The sequence below is a fragment of the Gekko japonicus genome, unplaced genomic scaffold (assembly GCF_001447785.1).
Source record: "Gekko japonicus isolate JY-2015 unplaced genomic scaffold, Gekko_japonicus_V1.1 scaffold1209, whole genome shotgun sequence".
NCBI lineage: Eukaryota > Metazoa > Chordata > Lepidosauria > Squamata > Gekkonidae > Gekko > Gekko japonicus.
This window is the reverse complement of record NW_015162516.1, coordinates 431,329-448,765: the sequence shown is the minus strand read 5'-3', so window position 1 is coordinate 448,765 and position 17,437 is coordinate 431,329. Positions and strand designations below refer to the sequence as shown.

Sequence of the window (17,437 nt, the reverse complement as noted above, 5' to 3'; positions counted from 1 at the left end):
TGAAACTTCGCCTTCCCTTTTTCCTAGGGGGGGGGGGGCTGGGTCCAGAAATATATGTCTGCTTTTACTGCTGATGATGATGCCTCCCTGAAAACGTTGCCAGATTGTGTCCGTAGCCCTGAAGGTCTGATTTATTCTGGAGACAAACTGTATGTGCCTATTTCAATGAGGAGGGAGGTGATGGAGTCTGCTCACGGTTCGAAACTGGCAGGGCATTGGAGTTTTGTTAAATCTCTGCAACTCATCCGCAGACAGTTCTGGTGGCCACAAATGCGCAAAGACCTCTTGATGTTTGTTCGGTCCTGCCAAACCTGTGCCTTGACTAAACCCAGAGTGGGCAAGCCTCCTGGTCTTCTGCAGCCACTCCCTACCCCATCGAGACCGTGGGAAGTGGTGTCCATGGACTTTATTACTGACCTCCCTGCGAGCAAAGGGAACACTGTTATTTGGGTGGTTGTTGATTTATTTTCTAAGCAAGCTCATTTTGTGCCTTTTCCTTCCTTGCCTACAGCTCAGAGGTTGGCGAAATCGTTTATGTCTCACGTGGTGAAAATTCATCAATTACCTGCTAAATTAATTTCTGACAGGGGGACCCAATTTGTTTCTAAGTTTTGGAGGGAACTTCTTTCCATTTTAGGGGTGGAACAAGGGCTCAGCAGCGCGTATCATCCTGAAACTGACGGACAAACGGAACGGGTTAATCAGACCCTGGAGCAATATCTTCGTTGTTTTACTAATTATCAACAAAATGATTGGTGTGATTTGTTGCCTCTTGCTGAATATTGTTATAACAACACTGTCCATAGCTCCACGGGCATGTCTCCTTATAAAGCTGTTTCTGGTTACGACAGCCCCCCCTCCCTTTCTTGGAGGGGATGGGCCAACGTCCTGTGGGGGATGCTGATACATGGTGTATGTCCTTGCAAAACGCATGGCCTCTGCTATGCCAAACACTTGACGCAGCCGAGGCTGCTTACAAGACCCAGGCAGACAAGGGTAGGGTGGTGGGGTTTGATCTGAAACCTGGGGATCTTGTGTATGTCTCGACCAAGAACATTAAGATGCTGCGGCCTAGCAGGAAATTGGGGTGGAAGTTCATAGGTCCATTCAAAGTGCGTAAAGTCATAAATAATGTGGCGGTTGATGTTGTTTTGCCTAAGAATTTACGTGCTCTGCATTCTGTTTTTCACATGAGCCTGTTGAAGAAGGATCCTGGCCCGTCTCCTTGGAGACCATCAGTTTCTCCTCCTCCGCCTGTCATTTTGGAAGGGGATGAACATTTTGAGATCGCTGATATCCTTGATTGTAAGTTGAAACGTGGTAAACTCTGGTACCTTATAGAATGGGTTGATTTCGGTCCCCAGCACCGCGAATGGGTGGAAGAAGGGGATATTCAGGCCCCTTACCTGATCCGTAATTTCCACATGAGGTTCCCGGGCAAACCGGGAGGTCTCCCGCCCAGCCCGGGAGATCTCCCGCCCGACCCGGGACGTGTGTTTTAGATGTATTTTAAGGGGGCAGTATGTCAGCAAGCTGCCATTCTGTTTTCTGTGACCTCTGTGTACATATCCTTACCCTGTTGCACCCGGCTTGTTTCTACCGTCCTGCTTCTGTGCTGGAATGCATAAGATAACTACTGGTGGTTGTGTGGGGGAGAAGATGCTGTAATGCTTGCCTATTGCTTATCTCATGAGAACTGCACCTGTGTTTGGTCTGCTATTCTGCCTGGTTCCCATGGACTGGGCGCGCAACCGTTTCATTAGCCCGCCAGCGGGAATGTTATTCATTGGACATGTATCTGTTTGAATTTCCTTTATTATGCTTGCCCTACCTGTGTATCCCCAGTTCTAACAAAGAACGTGTTTGAGTATGTCTTCAACGCTTTGAAATAAATTTTGCTTTTCTTGAAAACGTGGATTTATTCTCGATGCTTGGGGATCCAACATAAAGGGGGAAGCAAAAATTCTTTGGTCTGATGTCTTGTCCACCACTCACAGGTTTCCTACAATTCTTTCGACAAATATGTCACTTTGTGGGCTCAGACCCAAGGCCTTCCCCACCTCTTTTCTGAGGGGAGGTTGCCTGTCTTCCCATTGATTAGACTATTCAGTTCAGTAGTCGCCCTGGGATGGAAAAAGGGGCCTATTCTGAGTGACTCTAACACATCAAGGAGGCACATGGAAAGGTCTTTTGCTTGCCTGCCTTTCTACCCTTCCCGGACTCTGCTTTGGGGGTGGAATTTGCCAGTGGCAGAATCCCACCATTCCCTTTTGTTTGGGATTATTCCCTGGCTGTTTTTACGAAATGCATGGTGATTAGGGTGACCCATCTGAGGCTTTTATATAGCTTTCCCTGCTTTGTTGATGGCTGGTTGTTGGTCTTTACAGGGCAAATGAGTTTCCCTTTCTTGGTGATTAGTTGGTCCTTAGTTTACTACAATGATTAACTTTTTGGCTTCTACAGCTGCAGTTTCTTGCATGTTTACATGCCTGTATGTGACACCGTGACAGAATTTGGTTTTGTATTTCAACTTAAAGGGATGCCCGGACAGAGCTAATGTGCATCTGAGATAATTGTGTATGCTACCCTGCGGTGGGTCAAGTGGTTAAGACACTGAACTGTAGGCTGGAAGGTTGGTAGTTCAGCTGTTCGAGACCCAAGTGCCGCATGACGGATTGAACTCCCGTCTCTGTTTCCAGCTCCTGCCAACCTAGCAGTTCGAAAGCAAGAAATTGCAAGTAGATAAATAGGTACCGCTTCAGTGGGAAGGTAACAGCGTTCCATGCGCCTCGGCGTCTAGTCATGCCGGCCACATGACCACGGAGAAGTTTTCGGACAGCGCTGGCTCTTCGGTTTGGAAATGGAGATGAGGACCACAACCCTAGAGTCATATTTGACTGACTTTCGAGCAAGGGAAACCTTACCCTTTTGGTAAATCTGAGTAGCAGATTTTAAATGGGTTTTGTTGAAGTGACAAAGATAACTGAAACCTACAAAACAGTTGTCCTGAGCATACAGGGTTGTACCAGATCCTTAAGATTTAAAGACTGCTCTTCAAGAATGGTGAACAGACAGGAGCATTGTAGGTGTGTTAAGTGTTGAGGGAAAAGTAAAATTTTGGCCCTCAGGCTTCTGCCTGAGAACCCAGCCCTCCCTGGGTTCAGTGTGATGGATGGGACTGGCTGGACACCAGGTCAAATTATCAGAAAAAGCTCAGAGCACTTACCAAAAGGGTAATGTACACAGTTACCCAAATAATAAAGGAAAGAGATCTCTTGACCAATGCTCCCTCTAAGCTGTGGAGTCTGGTGAGCAAAAATTCTACTTTGTGAGCTCCTGGCATTAAAGTTGTGAGCGAGTGATTTAGCTGCTGTATAAATCAGTTTGCTCTGGAGCCGTCCTTCCTGAGCCGAGACAAAAATGTGTGAGCCGGAAGTCACGAAACAGTGAGCTGGCTCACACTAACTCAGCTTAGAGGGAACACTGCTCTTGACTGCCATCCAAAGTCTCCAAATATGAACTATCGGGGGCAGTGTTGTATCTTGAAATATCACACACACACACATATATACACACACATTTTTGTAATCAATAGAATGCAGAGTGCACGTCAGCACAAACGTAACCCTAACCAGACCCTTCCCCATAATGGCATCATGAACTTTTACCCATCTCAGGGATATTGAGCAGGTCAAGAGTCCTTAGATACAACAGGAGACATTTGTGACCTTCATCTATAGAAATTAGGTCTTGAAGATGGTACGCTTTTGGCTCCGGGGATGTAAACGTGTGAAACAGAGGTCAGCTCCCAGGCGTGGCCTGTGTTCCAGGAGACAGCATTAACCACAGGAAGTGGTGGCGGCTACAAGCATGGACAGCTTCCAAAGGGAATTAGATAAGCATATGGAGCAGAGGTCCATCAGTAGCTATTAGCCACAAGGTATAGATAGGGGCTCTGGGGCAAGTGATGCTCTGTCTTCTTGGTGCTTGGGGGGGCCAACAGTGGGAGGGCTTCTAATGTCCTGGCCCCACTGGTGGACCTCCTGATGGCCCCTGGGATTTCTGGCCACTGTGTGACACAGAGTGTTGGACTGGATGGGCCATTGGCCTGATCCAACATTGGCGTCTCTTATGTTCTTATATGGAACAGAGGTCCATCCGTGGCTATGAGCCACAAGGTATAGATAGGGGCTCTGGGGCAAGTGATGCTCTGTCTTCTTGGTGCTTGGGGGGGCCAACAGTGGGAGGGCTTCTAATGTCCTGGCCCCACTGGTGGACCTCTTGATGGCACCTGGTATTTTTGGCCACTGTGTGACAGAGTGTTGGACTGGATGGGCCTTTGGCCTGATCCAACATTGGCGTCTCTTATGTTCTTAACCATGCTGCAGTGCTTTCGGGGACAGAACCAAAGTCTACTCTTGCTTTATTTTGTTTAATGTGCCTCCTTATACATAAATGTTCCAGGCTCCCTAAGCACGCAGTTCTGCCACATTAAGTGCCGTCAGGTTGCTTCTGACGTATGACAACCTTACGAATTAATGACCTCCAAAGCATCCTCTTGTTTAACAGCCTTGCTCTTAGTTTCTTTTTTCCCCTTTTTAGTGAGTATTTTGTGTTTGTGTGTGTGTGTGTGTGTGTGTGTGTGTGTATGTGCCTGGAAGTTATGGTGACTTCTGGCAGCCGCTAGTGGAGCAAATACGTTCCAGAGAGGTGGCTTTGATATTACCTGCCTCTGCATCCCAGCCCTGGTATTCCTTGGAGGACTCCCTTTCAGTTACTTGCCAGGGTCGGCCCTGCTTAGCTTCCGAGATCTGACGAGATCTGGCTTGCCTGGGCTATCCAGGTCAGGACTCTTAGTTTCATTTCTGAGGTTACCCACCCTCGCCCTTTGAAACAGTGGGGGAAACCTTCCACTGAATGAAATCAAAGTTGGCTAAAATTTCCAGTCAACCATAGGAATAGGAAAATTAAAACAGGAACCCAGAGGCATCATTTGTTGTTGTTCAGTCGCACAGTCGAGTCCGACTCTCCGCGACCCCATGGGCCAGATCACGCCAGGCCTTCTGGTCTTCCGCCGTCCTCTGAAGTTGGCTCAATTTCATGTTCGTTGCATCATAGAGACTAAAAAAAAAAGTAACTTTATAGGGTGTCTGTGGTCTCCTGTTCGGATTTGCCGCTACAGACTAACGGAGCTTATAGGATTTTATATAGCAGCTTCAGGACACATTTTTATTTATTTTATTTATTTCATTCCATTTCTATCCCGCCCTCCCCGGACGCAGGCTCAGGGCGGCTTACAGGGCACAAGGTGCTATAAAACAGATACATTAAAACAGCAGAAGCTAAAAACATTAACATCCCACAGATACATGAAGGACTAAATTGCACATTCTCCATTACATGTCACGAGGAGGTCCAAGGTCAAAGTCAGAAGGAAGACGGCATGCGCCATGATGTTCCCATTTCCCATCGGCCCATCCCCGACGGTCCTGCTCCGCATATATGCAGTGGTGGTAGTGGCGGCGGCGGCCCCTACTCAAAAGCCTGGCGGAAGAGCTCCGTCTTACAGGCTCTGCGGAACTGTAAAAGGTCCCGCAAAGCCCTGATCTCCTCCGGGAGCTCATTCCACCAGATAGGGGCCGCCACCGAAAAGGACCTGGCCCTCGTGGTAGCTAGCCTGGCCTCTTTAGTGCCCGGGGTCACTAAATGGTGCTGTGACCCCGACCGAAGTGCTCTTTGGGGCCTGTATGGGGAAAGGTGGTCCCTCAGGTATGTCGGACCCTGGCCATGTAGGGCTTTCCTTTTTGATGTAATGATTGCAACAGGTCGTAAACAGAATTTCTTTTTATTTCTGTAGGGGATGCCTGTCCTTTGAAGGGTTGTGTTCTGTGCTGCAGCACATAGAAGAAATGACAGCCAGGGTGGCTTCTGAATGCCTGATGCTGTACAAGAGCAAACCTGTGAACTCAGCAGAGCTGGAGGCCCTTATAAGGTTATGGATATTTTCCTTTTAACTTCCTCTTTATCTGTTTAGATCAGCTGGCTTTGTTGACTGTGTTTGAATTCAGCTCATCTTGGGTGCTCAAGTGGCATGGTTGCTCCGGCACTGGCTGGGGGCTGGGGGCGGGGTTTCAGCCTTTTGTGGTTCTTTCAACAGTGATACTGTAGTGATATGCAAAGCTCACAGATAGAGGAACTACATGGGTGGAGGGCTTTCATATAGAACTTGATTGGCCGGGGAACAGCTGCATGGAATGTGTGCAAAGGGGAGCCAAGTGCAATGCTCCCTCTATGCTGTGGAGCCCTGTGAGCAAAAACTATACTTTGGGAGCTCCTGGCATTAACGGTGTGAGCCAGCGATTTGGCTACTGCACCAATTAGTTTGCTCTGGAGCCCTCCTCCCTGAGCTAAGACGAAAATGTGTGAGCCGGAGGCTAAAAAACCTGTGAGCAAGCTCACACTAACTCAGTTTAGAGAGAACACCACTGCCCAAGTGTCTTGAACATCATACTTCAGTGCTTTGTTTATAAAGACATCTTTTTCATGTTTAAAGAATCCCACGGGCTGTCGTTGCATGCAGTTTTGTGTAACGTGGAGCTTGGACCTGATACTTGTTTGCCTTCAGGTGCGGTGAGTCCACACTCTGGTTGTCTGCTGGTTCGGTCTCTACCACAGTGCGATGGAAACAGTGCAGATAATTCAGACTGGAGGACCAGCTACGAACGTGACCAAACGTAGCTGCAGTGCAAAGGCTTCTATATCTGAAAACAGAGCAAAGCCTTTAGGATGGTGATTCAGTGGCATGCGTGCCTGGTGGTGATTCCATTGAATCCAGGCCTGGCCCCGGTAGGCTGTTTTTCTCCCATCCTGAGTAGGAGCTGAAAGGAGTTTTTATATAAGGAGCTGCGGTGGCTCAAGTGGTTAAGACGCTGAACTGCAGGCTGTGGAAGGTCGGTAGTTCAGCAGTTCGAGACCCGAGTTGCCGCGTGACGGAGTGAGCTCCCGTCTCTAGTTCCATCTCCTGCCAACCAAGCAGTTTGAAAGCAAGAAATTGCAAGTAGATAAATAAGTACCACTTCGGTGGGAAGGTAACAGCGTTCCGTGCACCTTGGTGTTTAATCATGCCGGCCACATGACCACGGAAACGTCTTCAGACAGTGCTGGCTCTTCGGCTTTGAAACGGAGATGAGCACCGCAACCCTAGAGTCGGACTCGACTGGTTTTCGAGCAAGGGAACCTTTACCTTTTACCTTTCAAAAGTGTGCAGTGAGCTCTGGTGCTGTCAGTTCCTATCCTGATGTCATTGAGGTTGCAGGCTCGAGGCCTTCTGTGTTTGACACTCCAGAACAATGTTCCCTCTAAGCTGTGGAGTCTTGTGAGCAAAAATTCTACTTTGTGAGCTACTGGTGTTAAAGTTGTGAGCGAGGGATTTGGCTGCTGCATAAATTTGTTTGCTCTGGAGCCATCCCTTCCTGAGCCAAGACAAAAATGTGTGAGCCGGAGGCTAAAAAACTGTGAGCTGGCTCACACTGACTCAGCTTAGAGGGAACACTGCTCCAGAAGCTGGGAAGCAGAAGTGAAGAACATGCTATTGAAACTGAAGTAGTTTGCTCCAAATGCCCCATCAGCTTCTTCTCCAAAGGAAACTTCACTGGGGGGAGCCAGCCATCCTAGGTCACGTGTCTAGCTGTCACAGTTGGGTTCAGAAGGGGAGAACTCCCTAACTTTCGGATGTTGGGGAATCAGGGAAACAAACGTTTCTTGACCCCAATGGTCTCACAACAGAAGGGGCTGGTCTAGATAATCCTTGATCTCTTCTGGTTATTTATATTCAGATCGTGTACTGTGAAGACTGTTATTGATTACGCAGAGAAGAGTAGTGTAGAACTGCTTATAATGGATTTAAGTAAACATTTCATTAAGTACCTGTTATTGTTTTATTATAGCATCTGTAATCAAACCGGCAGCTTGGAACAAGAAGACCTTGAGGTATGTGAAGCACTTGTCCTTCATCAGCTTCAGAGATTATTACAAAGCACAATGAATGGATGTCTTTTACCAGAGGAAGCACTTAATGACAAAAGTGGGATGCTGGGTGAAAAACAAACCAGGTATGACCATTGTTGGGACTTGCACAATTAATATTTTATAAGTCGCCTATCTGTGACTAATGCTGAAATCAAATAGTTTCAAAAGGTAACTGCATATGGTTGAAATATCAAGTGCGTGCTTTAGCAGTGCGGAGTGCACCGTTAATGGACCTCTCCGACAACCGTGTTATGTTTCTTTATTAAAAGGGGGGGGAGTTGTGTCCTAGTGTTCAGGAGGTAAACACATCCTGTTCATTCCTTCTAGGAGGAATGGGTAACACTAGAATCACCCACCAGTGAGCCTAGGGGCAGGAGGGCAGGCTTTGCTTGCTTATTTGACAGGCTATTCTTCCTATTTTTTAACTCCTCCTTTCATAATTTTATTTAAGTTATAGAAGTGTACTTTTCACTAACACTATGAGAGGATTGGGACCTATCAGCAGTTACTTCTTAACCTTAAGTCAAATATTGTACTCTTGTTTGGTAGGTCTTCTTTTGTGGCCCCTGTGCTGTGTTGAAACTGTGGTTTAGCTTCCTAATATGGCTATATTGCTATGGGGGAAAACACTTCTGTGTTTTAGGATTTCTTAGTACTAATTTTCCAGTTCAAGGTGTTTTCATTGGTGGTCCCGTGTCTATGGAACTCTCTTTATTGCAGTTCTCTTGGGACTCTTCCCCGTCTGTGGTTGGGTGTCAGGTCAAAGACCTTGTTATTTCATTATGCCTTCGAACTTTTTGGTTTAACTTCATTTCCCTCTGGGATGTTTCGTTTTCCTCTTAGTGGTTTTTGGCTTGTAATTTGTTGTTATATCTGTCACTTTAAATACTGCTGTCACTACTGGGGTTTTAATTTATATCATGATTGTTAGTTGTAACCTTAATGTATCGTGTCACACTGTTTTCGTTGTTGTGACTTGTAAGCCACTCTGAATACTAGGAAAAGGCAGGAGATAGGTTAAAAATAAACATATGAAAATGCAAGACCATCGGCTCATCCATCTTATTCTGGCTGCAGCAGCTCTCCAAGGTCTCACCAGACCTAACATTATAATTCAGATTTGTTTGACGTAACTTTACAATAGCTTACCTTATCTTCGGCATGGATGTCTGATCAAGAGTTTCAGAATAATGAAACTCATGTTGGATATTCTGGGTAATGTTGAACGTGGCTATTTCTGATTTTTTTAAACTGATACTTGCCGTTTTGCCTACAATATTTACTTTTGTTTTTCTGTAGGCCTGAACTGTCATCTTATTTTGCAAGGATATGGGAACGTTTAAACAAACATGTCATGTTCTTGAAAGAGCACAATGTTGTACTCACACAAGAAGTGAAAGACATGTTGGCCACCTTACTGGTTTTGGAGAGAAATAAGCAAGACAGCCTGGTCAGTACCGATTTCATTTGCTGAATAATTTGTCTTATCCTTTTGTCTGTCTAGGGCAGCAGACTGAGATCTGGAGAAAGCTCTAAGGAAAAAAGTCCTTCTTAAAGGTTTTTTCAATGTATTATATGTATATATCTATATCTCAGTGTAAGGTCTTAGACATATTGGATCTGTTTTGTATTTTACTGTAGAAAGCTTGGGGGGTCTTCAGCCACTAGGCGATGATCGCTTCTATGAATGTTCTCATCAGGGTGGCAGGGAAAGTGTCAGTTTGAAGCTAGGATGTATATAGCATTTTGCAGTTTATCCTCATGACTGCCCTGATGATCGGAAAATATGTACCTGGTATAAATTAGGGTGTTTTTGTATTACTTTTTAAAAGGTGCTATGCAGTTACATTGAAGTTTTACTCCCAACTAAGTGTACATAAGATTGCAGCCCAAACAATTTGCATCTCTTATACTATAGACGACCAATTCTGAGCTGGGAGCAAAACTCTCTAATCACCTTGTGCTGATACAGGCTGTCCAATAAAGTTGACATTAGCAGCAAGAGCTTCGGGGATACATATGAGCAATTGGATGATATACAATCCTTGGGGGGGGGAGGGGGGTGATCGACTAATGTTCTTCCTGGAAGGTGCCCTCATGGGGCATTCTCAGTGGCCTTTTGTTCTTCTGCAATATGCACAGGATAACTTGTATATATGAGACCTACAGAGAAATTTAGTGGTGCTTTTCAAATCTGTTAATTGTGTATTAGGAAAAAATTGGGCTTGTAGATATTTTTGAATGGATGAATAAAGGCAAAGGAGCAGAAACTGAATTTTTTAAAAAAAATTCAGCAGTATATATTCCAAATATTGTGGCAGCATTGAGCAGGGTTCTGAAAGGGGGATACGTGTGCATTTATCATCTTTTAAAATTACAATACAATATTCTATTTCCAATGTTTTAGGTTATGTCATTATTGAAAGAGAACTGTCCAGAAGAATGTGTAGATGAATCATCTCCTTGCAGCAATGTAACATCTTGTAGTTCACAGGCAAACAAAATAAAGCATGAAAATCATACACAGTTGCTTGGTAGTAATGGTGCAAGGGAACACGGTAATATTTTTAAATGGTCTGGATGCATTCTGAGTTTATTATTGCACTGTTTGGAACCTCAGGCTATGGCTTTGCGAATGCAACAGTGCAAATTCCAAGCGATATTTGCTCTAGTCCAGTAGCTGTGGTGGGCGCATGGGGGTATGCATGTGTGGGGCTCTTTAATGATAGGGTAGCCCCATATAACCAGCTACTATCCAAATGTGTGATTAAATGCATGGAGTGTGTTGTGCTGTTGAAGTGTTTCCTTTGAAGCTCCATATGCCCAATCCTGAGGATGGATAGATATATATATTTGAAGTTATATTTGAATAAGATCCTTTTTGTCTGTGGCTTATGAGTAGCAATTATTCCTCTTTTTCAGAAACTAACACCTTTTCAGGTGTAAAGCAGAAATACATGTTGCTCCATTAAAACAGAATGTACAAATAGAATAGTTGTAGATTTTAAAAACAAATATATGGATGGAAGTATTGATGAATGTGTACATGGGGGGTGGGAAGTGATGGCTTTTACTGGTAATGGGGAAATGTAGATACACCCCTTCGTTTTGTCATTTTTTAAAAGGAACAACTCCATGCCGAGACAAGCATATGTTGTTCGGTTTTTTGAATTTAAAGAAAAAGGATCTGTTAGATTAATATTTTTTTTGGCTAGAGGAAGTAATTTGATTTAGAAGCAGGAGATGGTGCCTTGCACAGTGGGTTTCACAGAGCATCCTGGCATCAAAGACCAAAATAGACAAGCAATTAGGCCATACACTCTTTTACACAGTAAACAGAAGCAAACCCGTTTAGGCTGCTTTTACTAGTTTTTATTATCAATAAAAAGAAACTGATTTAAACTAATTTTGAATGTCTATCAAATATTGCTTTTGGGTTAAAAGGTACAGCTGCTGAAGTTACCACTGCCTTAAAAAAAAAAAGTCAGAAACCCAAACTCTTTAAGGTATTTGGGTGGTTTACTGTTTTCTTTGGTATATGCACAGAGATACAGTAGCAGCTTATTTGACTAAAGTTCACAGTAGGGTCCTTTTGTAAAGAACTGTAACGGACAGTTTAGATCAATAAACAAGAGATAACAAAAGTGATAAATTAAAGGGAATGGGGCTTAAAAAGAAAACAAACTGGTCTGATCACTGTGACTTTGAAATGTGCTTCATTATTGTGTGTGTTCACATACAGAAGTCACAAACTGGAGTGAAGATGAGAGCAAGGAAGAAAGCCTGGTGGAAAAGATTCCTGTTTCAGGTAAGAGTAATGGCTGCATAATAACCTCAAATGCAGGATTTGACTTCATTAAATAATGAAAACGTCGCATTTCAGCAGCTTGCAAATCCCTCTAATAGTGAGTAAATTCAGCTACTACATATTGAGCACAGAGATTAAACGAAGATCATAAAGTCCATGCTTATGTTAACATAAACCAAGATGCAAAATAACAGTCCTTATTTTAATTCCTTTTAATCATGTTATGCATTTTAAGCCTTGTGAATATCCCTGGTCATTTTAGCCTTTCAGGTCTTCGTATCAGTGTTACAAAGGTCAGTTCTCCGTGGGGAAAAATGAGTAATTATATGGCAAACTACAGATGTTTCTGATTTGACTCTTCTTTTCTGTGTGTGTATCATTGAATGTGTATCATAAAAATAAGAGCAAGGGGGAAAATTGCACCAAGCAGGAAGCGGGGTTTGTTTGTGCTTCAATTACAAAGGGACTGCAATAATTTAAAAACTGTTTTGCAATACGGTTTCATCAGGACCTGTTAAGATCTGCTTTTCTGTCAGCTGCATTATGTTTGTTCATAAAGAATATCAAAGATGGCACAGCAGTTTTGGTTGGGGGGATATTGTGCACATTAGCATGCGTAACAGATGCCTGTTTTTAGCAAATAAATTAACCGCTACTTTATTTTGCAAAAAGGAAACACCTTTCTTGCAAATTAGGCTTCATTATAATATTAAGATGCAAACAGTTGGGCAATGAAATGTTGAAGAACGTGTCTTTAAACTGCCATTTTGGATTTTTAATGCAAAAAGGGCTTACAAAGACATGGGAAGGGTTTTCTTGTGAAAAATTTTCATCTTAGATTTGTGCCCTTCACAGCAAGTATTTTCCCACCAAGTGTCAGATGACTTGGGAGTACCAACAAAGTAACAAAATAACTTCCATGTAAATGGGATCTGCGCATGAGCACACTATTATTTAATGACAAAACTAATTCACAGGTCTGTTGAATGAAGGCATATGAAAGATTCATGCCAGTTGTAAATGTTTAGGGATTGATGTTTTATTTTCCTAAATGATCCCTGCCCTGGTAAATATGAGTAAGTAACAGAGTGTTTTAATGTCCTCACTAGGGATTCTAGCAGAAGAGAAAAACACATGAACTTGAACTTAACAGAGAAAGATCTCTCAGTCTGGCTGAATGCCTGAGGTATAGATATCCTTATGATGATATCTCTCTACACAGCGCACACACACAAAATGTATCTTCACTACCTGGGGTTTTTTTTTGCAATATGGCTGAGGCTAAATTTACACACCATAAAGTTCTTTATTTCTGGGTATTGTGTGTGTGAAGCTAGCACTTGTGAAAAGAAGTGCGAACTTATTCACAGTTCTGTCTCTGATGTCCAGAGAAACATCAGCAGTATTAAAAAGCAAGAGTCCAGGAGCACCTTAAAGACTAGCAAAATTCATGGAAGGGTACGAGCTTCCGTAAGTCACTGCTCACTTCAGATACGAGTACTGTTGTTCTCATTTTTCCTCTTCCCCAAACACAGCCCCTCTCTTTCAAACAGTTGTTGGGGCAATTTACTCTTTAAAAAACAACCTTTGCCCTTACTTATGAATAAATTTGCTTTCATGTGAAACTGAGAAAAAGTCCAGCAGGAACTCATTAGCATAATAGGCTACACCCAGCAGCATAAACTCATTAGCATATTAGGCCACACCCATGACTGTACTGCTCATTAGCATATTAGGCCGCATTCCCATGTTACCAGAAGTGTGGTCATCCAGCCACACCCACCTTTTGCTTCTTATTCTGTTTACCTTGTTTGTTGTCAAAACCCAGGGCTTTTTTTGTTGCAGGAACTCCATTGCATGTTAGGCCACACACCCCTAATGTAGCCAGTTCTAATGAGTTTCTGCTGCTGGGTGTGGCCTGTTATGCTAATGAGTTCCTGCTGGGTGTGGCCAACTTGGGAGCCAGCCGGAACTCCGTTCCTGTGCGTTCCTGCCCAAAAATAGCCCTGGCTGAAAGTATTTGCCTTTTCTGATGAATATGTTTGACCTTGTGGAAAATGTCTTCCCCACCCTTTGAAATTACTTGGAAAGTGTTTTGTGCTCAGGGGCCTTGCCCTCACTTTAAACAGACTTTGTTTCCCTTCCGTGCTGTCAACATGTAGTCAAATCTGATTGGCCAGATTCACCCATGTGAGTAATCGGGCAGAGAAAGAAGTCTTCAGCAGGGGAAAACAGTGCCAAAGAGCAGAACGTCTTTTTCAGGAGCAATGTATTTTTTTTCTGTTGAAATCACTCTATCTGGAAATGAACACAGAAGACTATTCAGTGCGGCCTTGATTATATAGACATGGCAGTGCTTGGAAAAAAATAATTTTGCTCTCATGCCTCCTTTTAAAACAATTAACTCATGGGCACACAGTTATCTCCTATTATTTTTACGGAACACCTGCGTTTTGTGCAGACAGCTTGTAAAGGCTAGTTCCTGGTCACAGACAGATAACTCAACAATTATGGCAAATGTTGCCTGGGCATTGGTGTGAACACGTCCTCTCTTGCATATGTTACAATTATGCAGAAAGTGGTTCTGTGCCACCAAACATCATGAACAATGTGGGCATAATCCAGCCAAAGCGCTTCTAAATCCATCAGGAGGGATTTCAGTGCTTGCTGCATTCTTTGTGTGTTACTACAAAAAGTGTCAAGACCGGGCTTAATGGGCCGCCTCCCCAAGGAAATGTGCCTGTGATTGCACCCTTTGGCTGGATTGTTTCCTGTGTGTAAGGTGCTACTTGCAGGCTTTTGGATATTGCTCAAATACTGATGTTTAGTACTCCAGCATACTGTAGCAAGCGATATATTAAGTAGCTGTGTGCAGGAGATGTCAATCCAAGGTGATCTTTTTCTATTTGTATAGAGCCTTGTGTGCGAACAGCGAGGCTTTTTAATTCTGTCAGCTGACTTCCTCTCTGTGAGGCATCTAACCTTTTTGGAAAGTTGAAAAAAAGCAGTTCTCCCTCTGAGGTGGAGGACATCTTGTGGGTGATTCCCATCCATCACTTAGGGAGGCAGGACTAATTTCAGTTACTTCCTGTTTCCTGTAGTGGGAGTCACCCTAGGCTCAGTTCTTTTCCTGCCTCAGAAGGGAGAGCAGCTAGGTGTAGGTTCTGCCTAACCCTATCTTTCTGAGTTAACTTACTTTCACTTTCTCCTTCCATCTTTGCTGTTCCCTTTCTCTGAAGAAACTTAAGGGGGGAAAAAGTCCTTTTATTCCTTCCTATATGTTATCCTCTCCCCCCCCCCCCTTTGGAGGTTGAGCATTGCCGGTCCGGTTGCTCTCTTAGTGGGAGGGGGATCTCACAGACCGCCTTCCATGGCATTAAGAGAGGATAGCAGTGGATTTCTCTCCACTCCGGGGATGGAGGCCGTGGCGGTGGCCGACGCTCAACCAGCAGAGCAAGGCGAGGATGGCATTCCAAAGCGCGCCAAACAGCTGCACACCCCTGCAGCATTTACCAAGCCCGCGCCAGCCTCAGTGGCCATTTTGGAGTCCACTGGCCACTCTATGCTTTAAGACGGGAATGGTGAGCAGAGCCTAATCCCGCACATGGCACACCCTGAGACCTATGGTTCAAGGGGATTCATCGAGCTAGGCGTGATTGTGCCGATAATGCTCAAGGGGACGAGGAAGATGACGAGTTACAGAGCGGTAATGTTGGCAATCCCAGGTCTGTCCCCTTATTTCCAAATGTAATGGCCTTCTTTATAAGAGCCATGGGGGAGGAAATAGCGCATTTCTGCAGATCAGGGGACCATGGGGCTACTATATCCTCCTCCCCCTCCCCCTCTCCTTGGAGGCGCAAGAACAGAGTCAGCTGTCCCACCAAAGCTGCACAAAAAGGGTTCCCCAGGAGCACTGCCTATGTGATCCGCCTTCACGTGAGAGGGATAGCCTCTCACATGTCTCTGCTGAAAAAGAGGGGGGGATTTTCATGTAATGATAGTGAATAGGAATGATTGTCTCAGATCAGACCAGTCCTTTAGATATTTCAAGGGTGAGGTTTTTCAGTATTTGCTGTCTAAGACCCTATCAGCACTCAATATACAGGGACCCCTAAAGGCAGGGGACAAGAGTGCTAATGCCCAAGGGCAGAAAGATGGCACAGAGCTCATCGATGAGTTCTTTCCTCCAGCTAATTGCTCAGAAAGAACCTTCCTCTCCCCTGAATTCTATGTGTGACAGATGAGGAAGAGTGGGCAAAGCCAATAACAAACAAACCATTTCCAGCGGTTGTTAAAAAAGTTGTACCCTTTGATAACATCTGCTTCAGATCTTTTGCACCAGCAACTGCCCTACAATCCTCTCGGTTGCTCTCAGAAGATGAACATGAGGCCACTTCCATGGCAATCAATATGCCAGCTGCAGCATCCACAGCTTCTAAAGCAACTATTGTGTGGATGCGTAAGTTGATAGAGAGGTTACCATGCAGCAACCGCAGACTACTGAAGGGCAGTGTTCCCTCTAAGCTGAGTTAGTGTAAACTAGCTCACAGTTTTTTAGCCTCCGGCTCACACCTTTTTGTCTTAGCTCAGGAAGGATGGCTCCAGAGCAAACTAATTTGTGCAGTAGCCAAATTGCTGGCCCACAACTTTAATGCCAGTAGCTCACAAAGCAGAATTTTTGCTCACAAGACTCCACAGCTAGGAGGGAGCATTGCTGGAGGGTGCCAGTAGGATCTTGAAAGCCATCTCCTATACTGCCGATGCCACACTAGACACCATGGTCTTTGCTTCCAAGGCGATGGCATCAGCAGCCACCGCTAGTCGCATCATCTGACTAAGAGTTTGGCCTACAGATTACCAATCTAATGCCATCATCACAGCATGACCATTTCAGGGAGACAAGCTGTTCGGGGATCCACTGGAAACAAACATACAAAGAAAGAAATCTCAGTGGAAACCTGCAACAAGAAAAAGGCTCTACCCAAGACCATACAGCTTGGGGGATAAGATGGCAGCAGGCCCCTTTTTTCCCCCATTCGTACCATACTCTGTCCCTGTAAACAAACAAGAGACCGGGGTCTACTCCATCTTCTTCACGGTCCCCAAAAAGAACGGGGATTGGAGGGCTATCCTAGATTTGAAATACTTACACAGATATGTTGAACCCAGACACTTTTGCATGGAGACCCTCAGATCCATTGTGGAATCCTTACGACCCAGGGTGTTCCTGTCCTCCATCGATTTGGCAGAGGCATACATGCATGTTCCAATCTTCTTACACCATCAAAGATTCCTACATTTCTGTGTGGAGGAGACTCATCTCCAGTTCCGAGCCCTGCGCTTCGGCGTCTCATCAGCTCCTTGGGTGTTTACAAAGATTCTGGTTCATCCAGTCGTTTGTCTTCAAGAACAAGGGATTCACATTCGCAGTGCTTGCAAGACTTCGGGTTCCTGGTGAACATGCAGAAAAGCTTTCTGACTCCCACACAGCATCTGGAACACTTGGAGTGGTGATGGACACTCAAGCTACAAAGCTTTATCTTCCTGTCAAAAAGGCCAGAAAGATCAAAGAGTAGGTTAACCAAATTATTCAAGCCAGGA

The 17,437-nt window shown here is 44.6% G+C and overlaps 1 protein-coding gene across 1 annotated transcript in view; it reads left to right on the top strand.

Moving 5' to 3' along the window:
- KIZ (kizuna centrosomal protein) overlaps positions 1-17,437 on the top strand; it is a 133,821-nt gene that overhangs the window by 65,320 nt on the left and 51,064 nt on the right. The window contains exons 6-10 of the mRNA XM_015406210.1: positions 5,858-5,992; positions 7,947-8,111; positions 9,328-9,478; positions 10,436-10,586; positions 11,771-11,836. Coding sequence (XP_015261696.1) covers positions 5,858-5,992; positions 7,947-8,111; positions 9,328-9,478; positions 10,436-10,586; positions 11,771-11,836 — 668 coding nt within the window. The remainder of the gene's footprint in view (positions 1-5,857; positions 5,993-7,946; positions 8,112-9,327; positions 9,479-10,435; positions 10,587-11,770; positions 11,837-17,437) is intronic.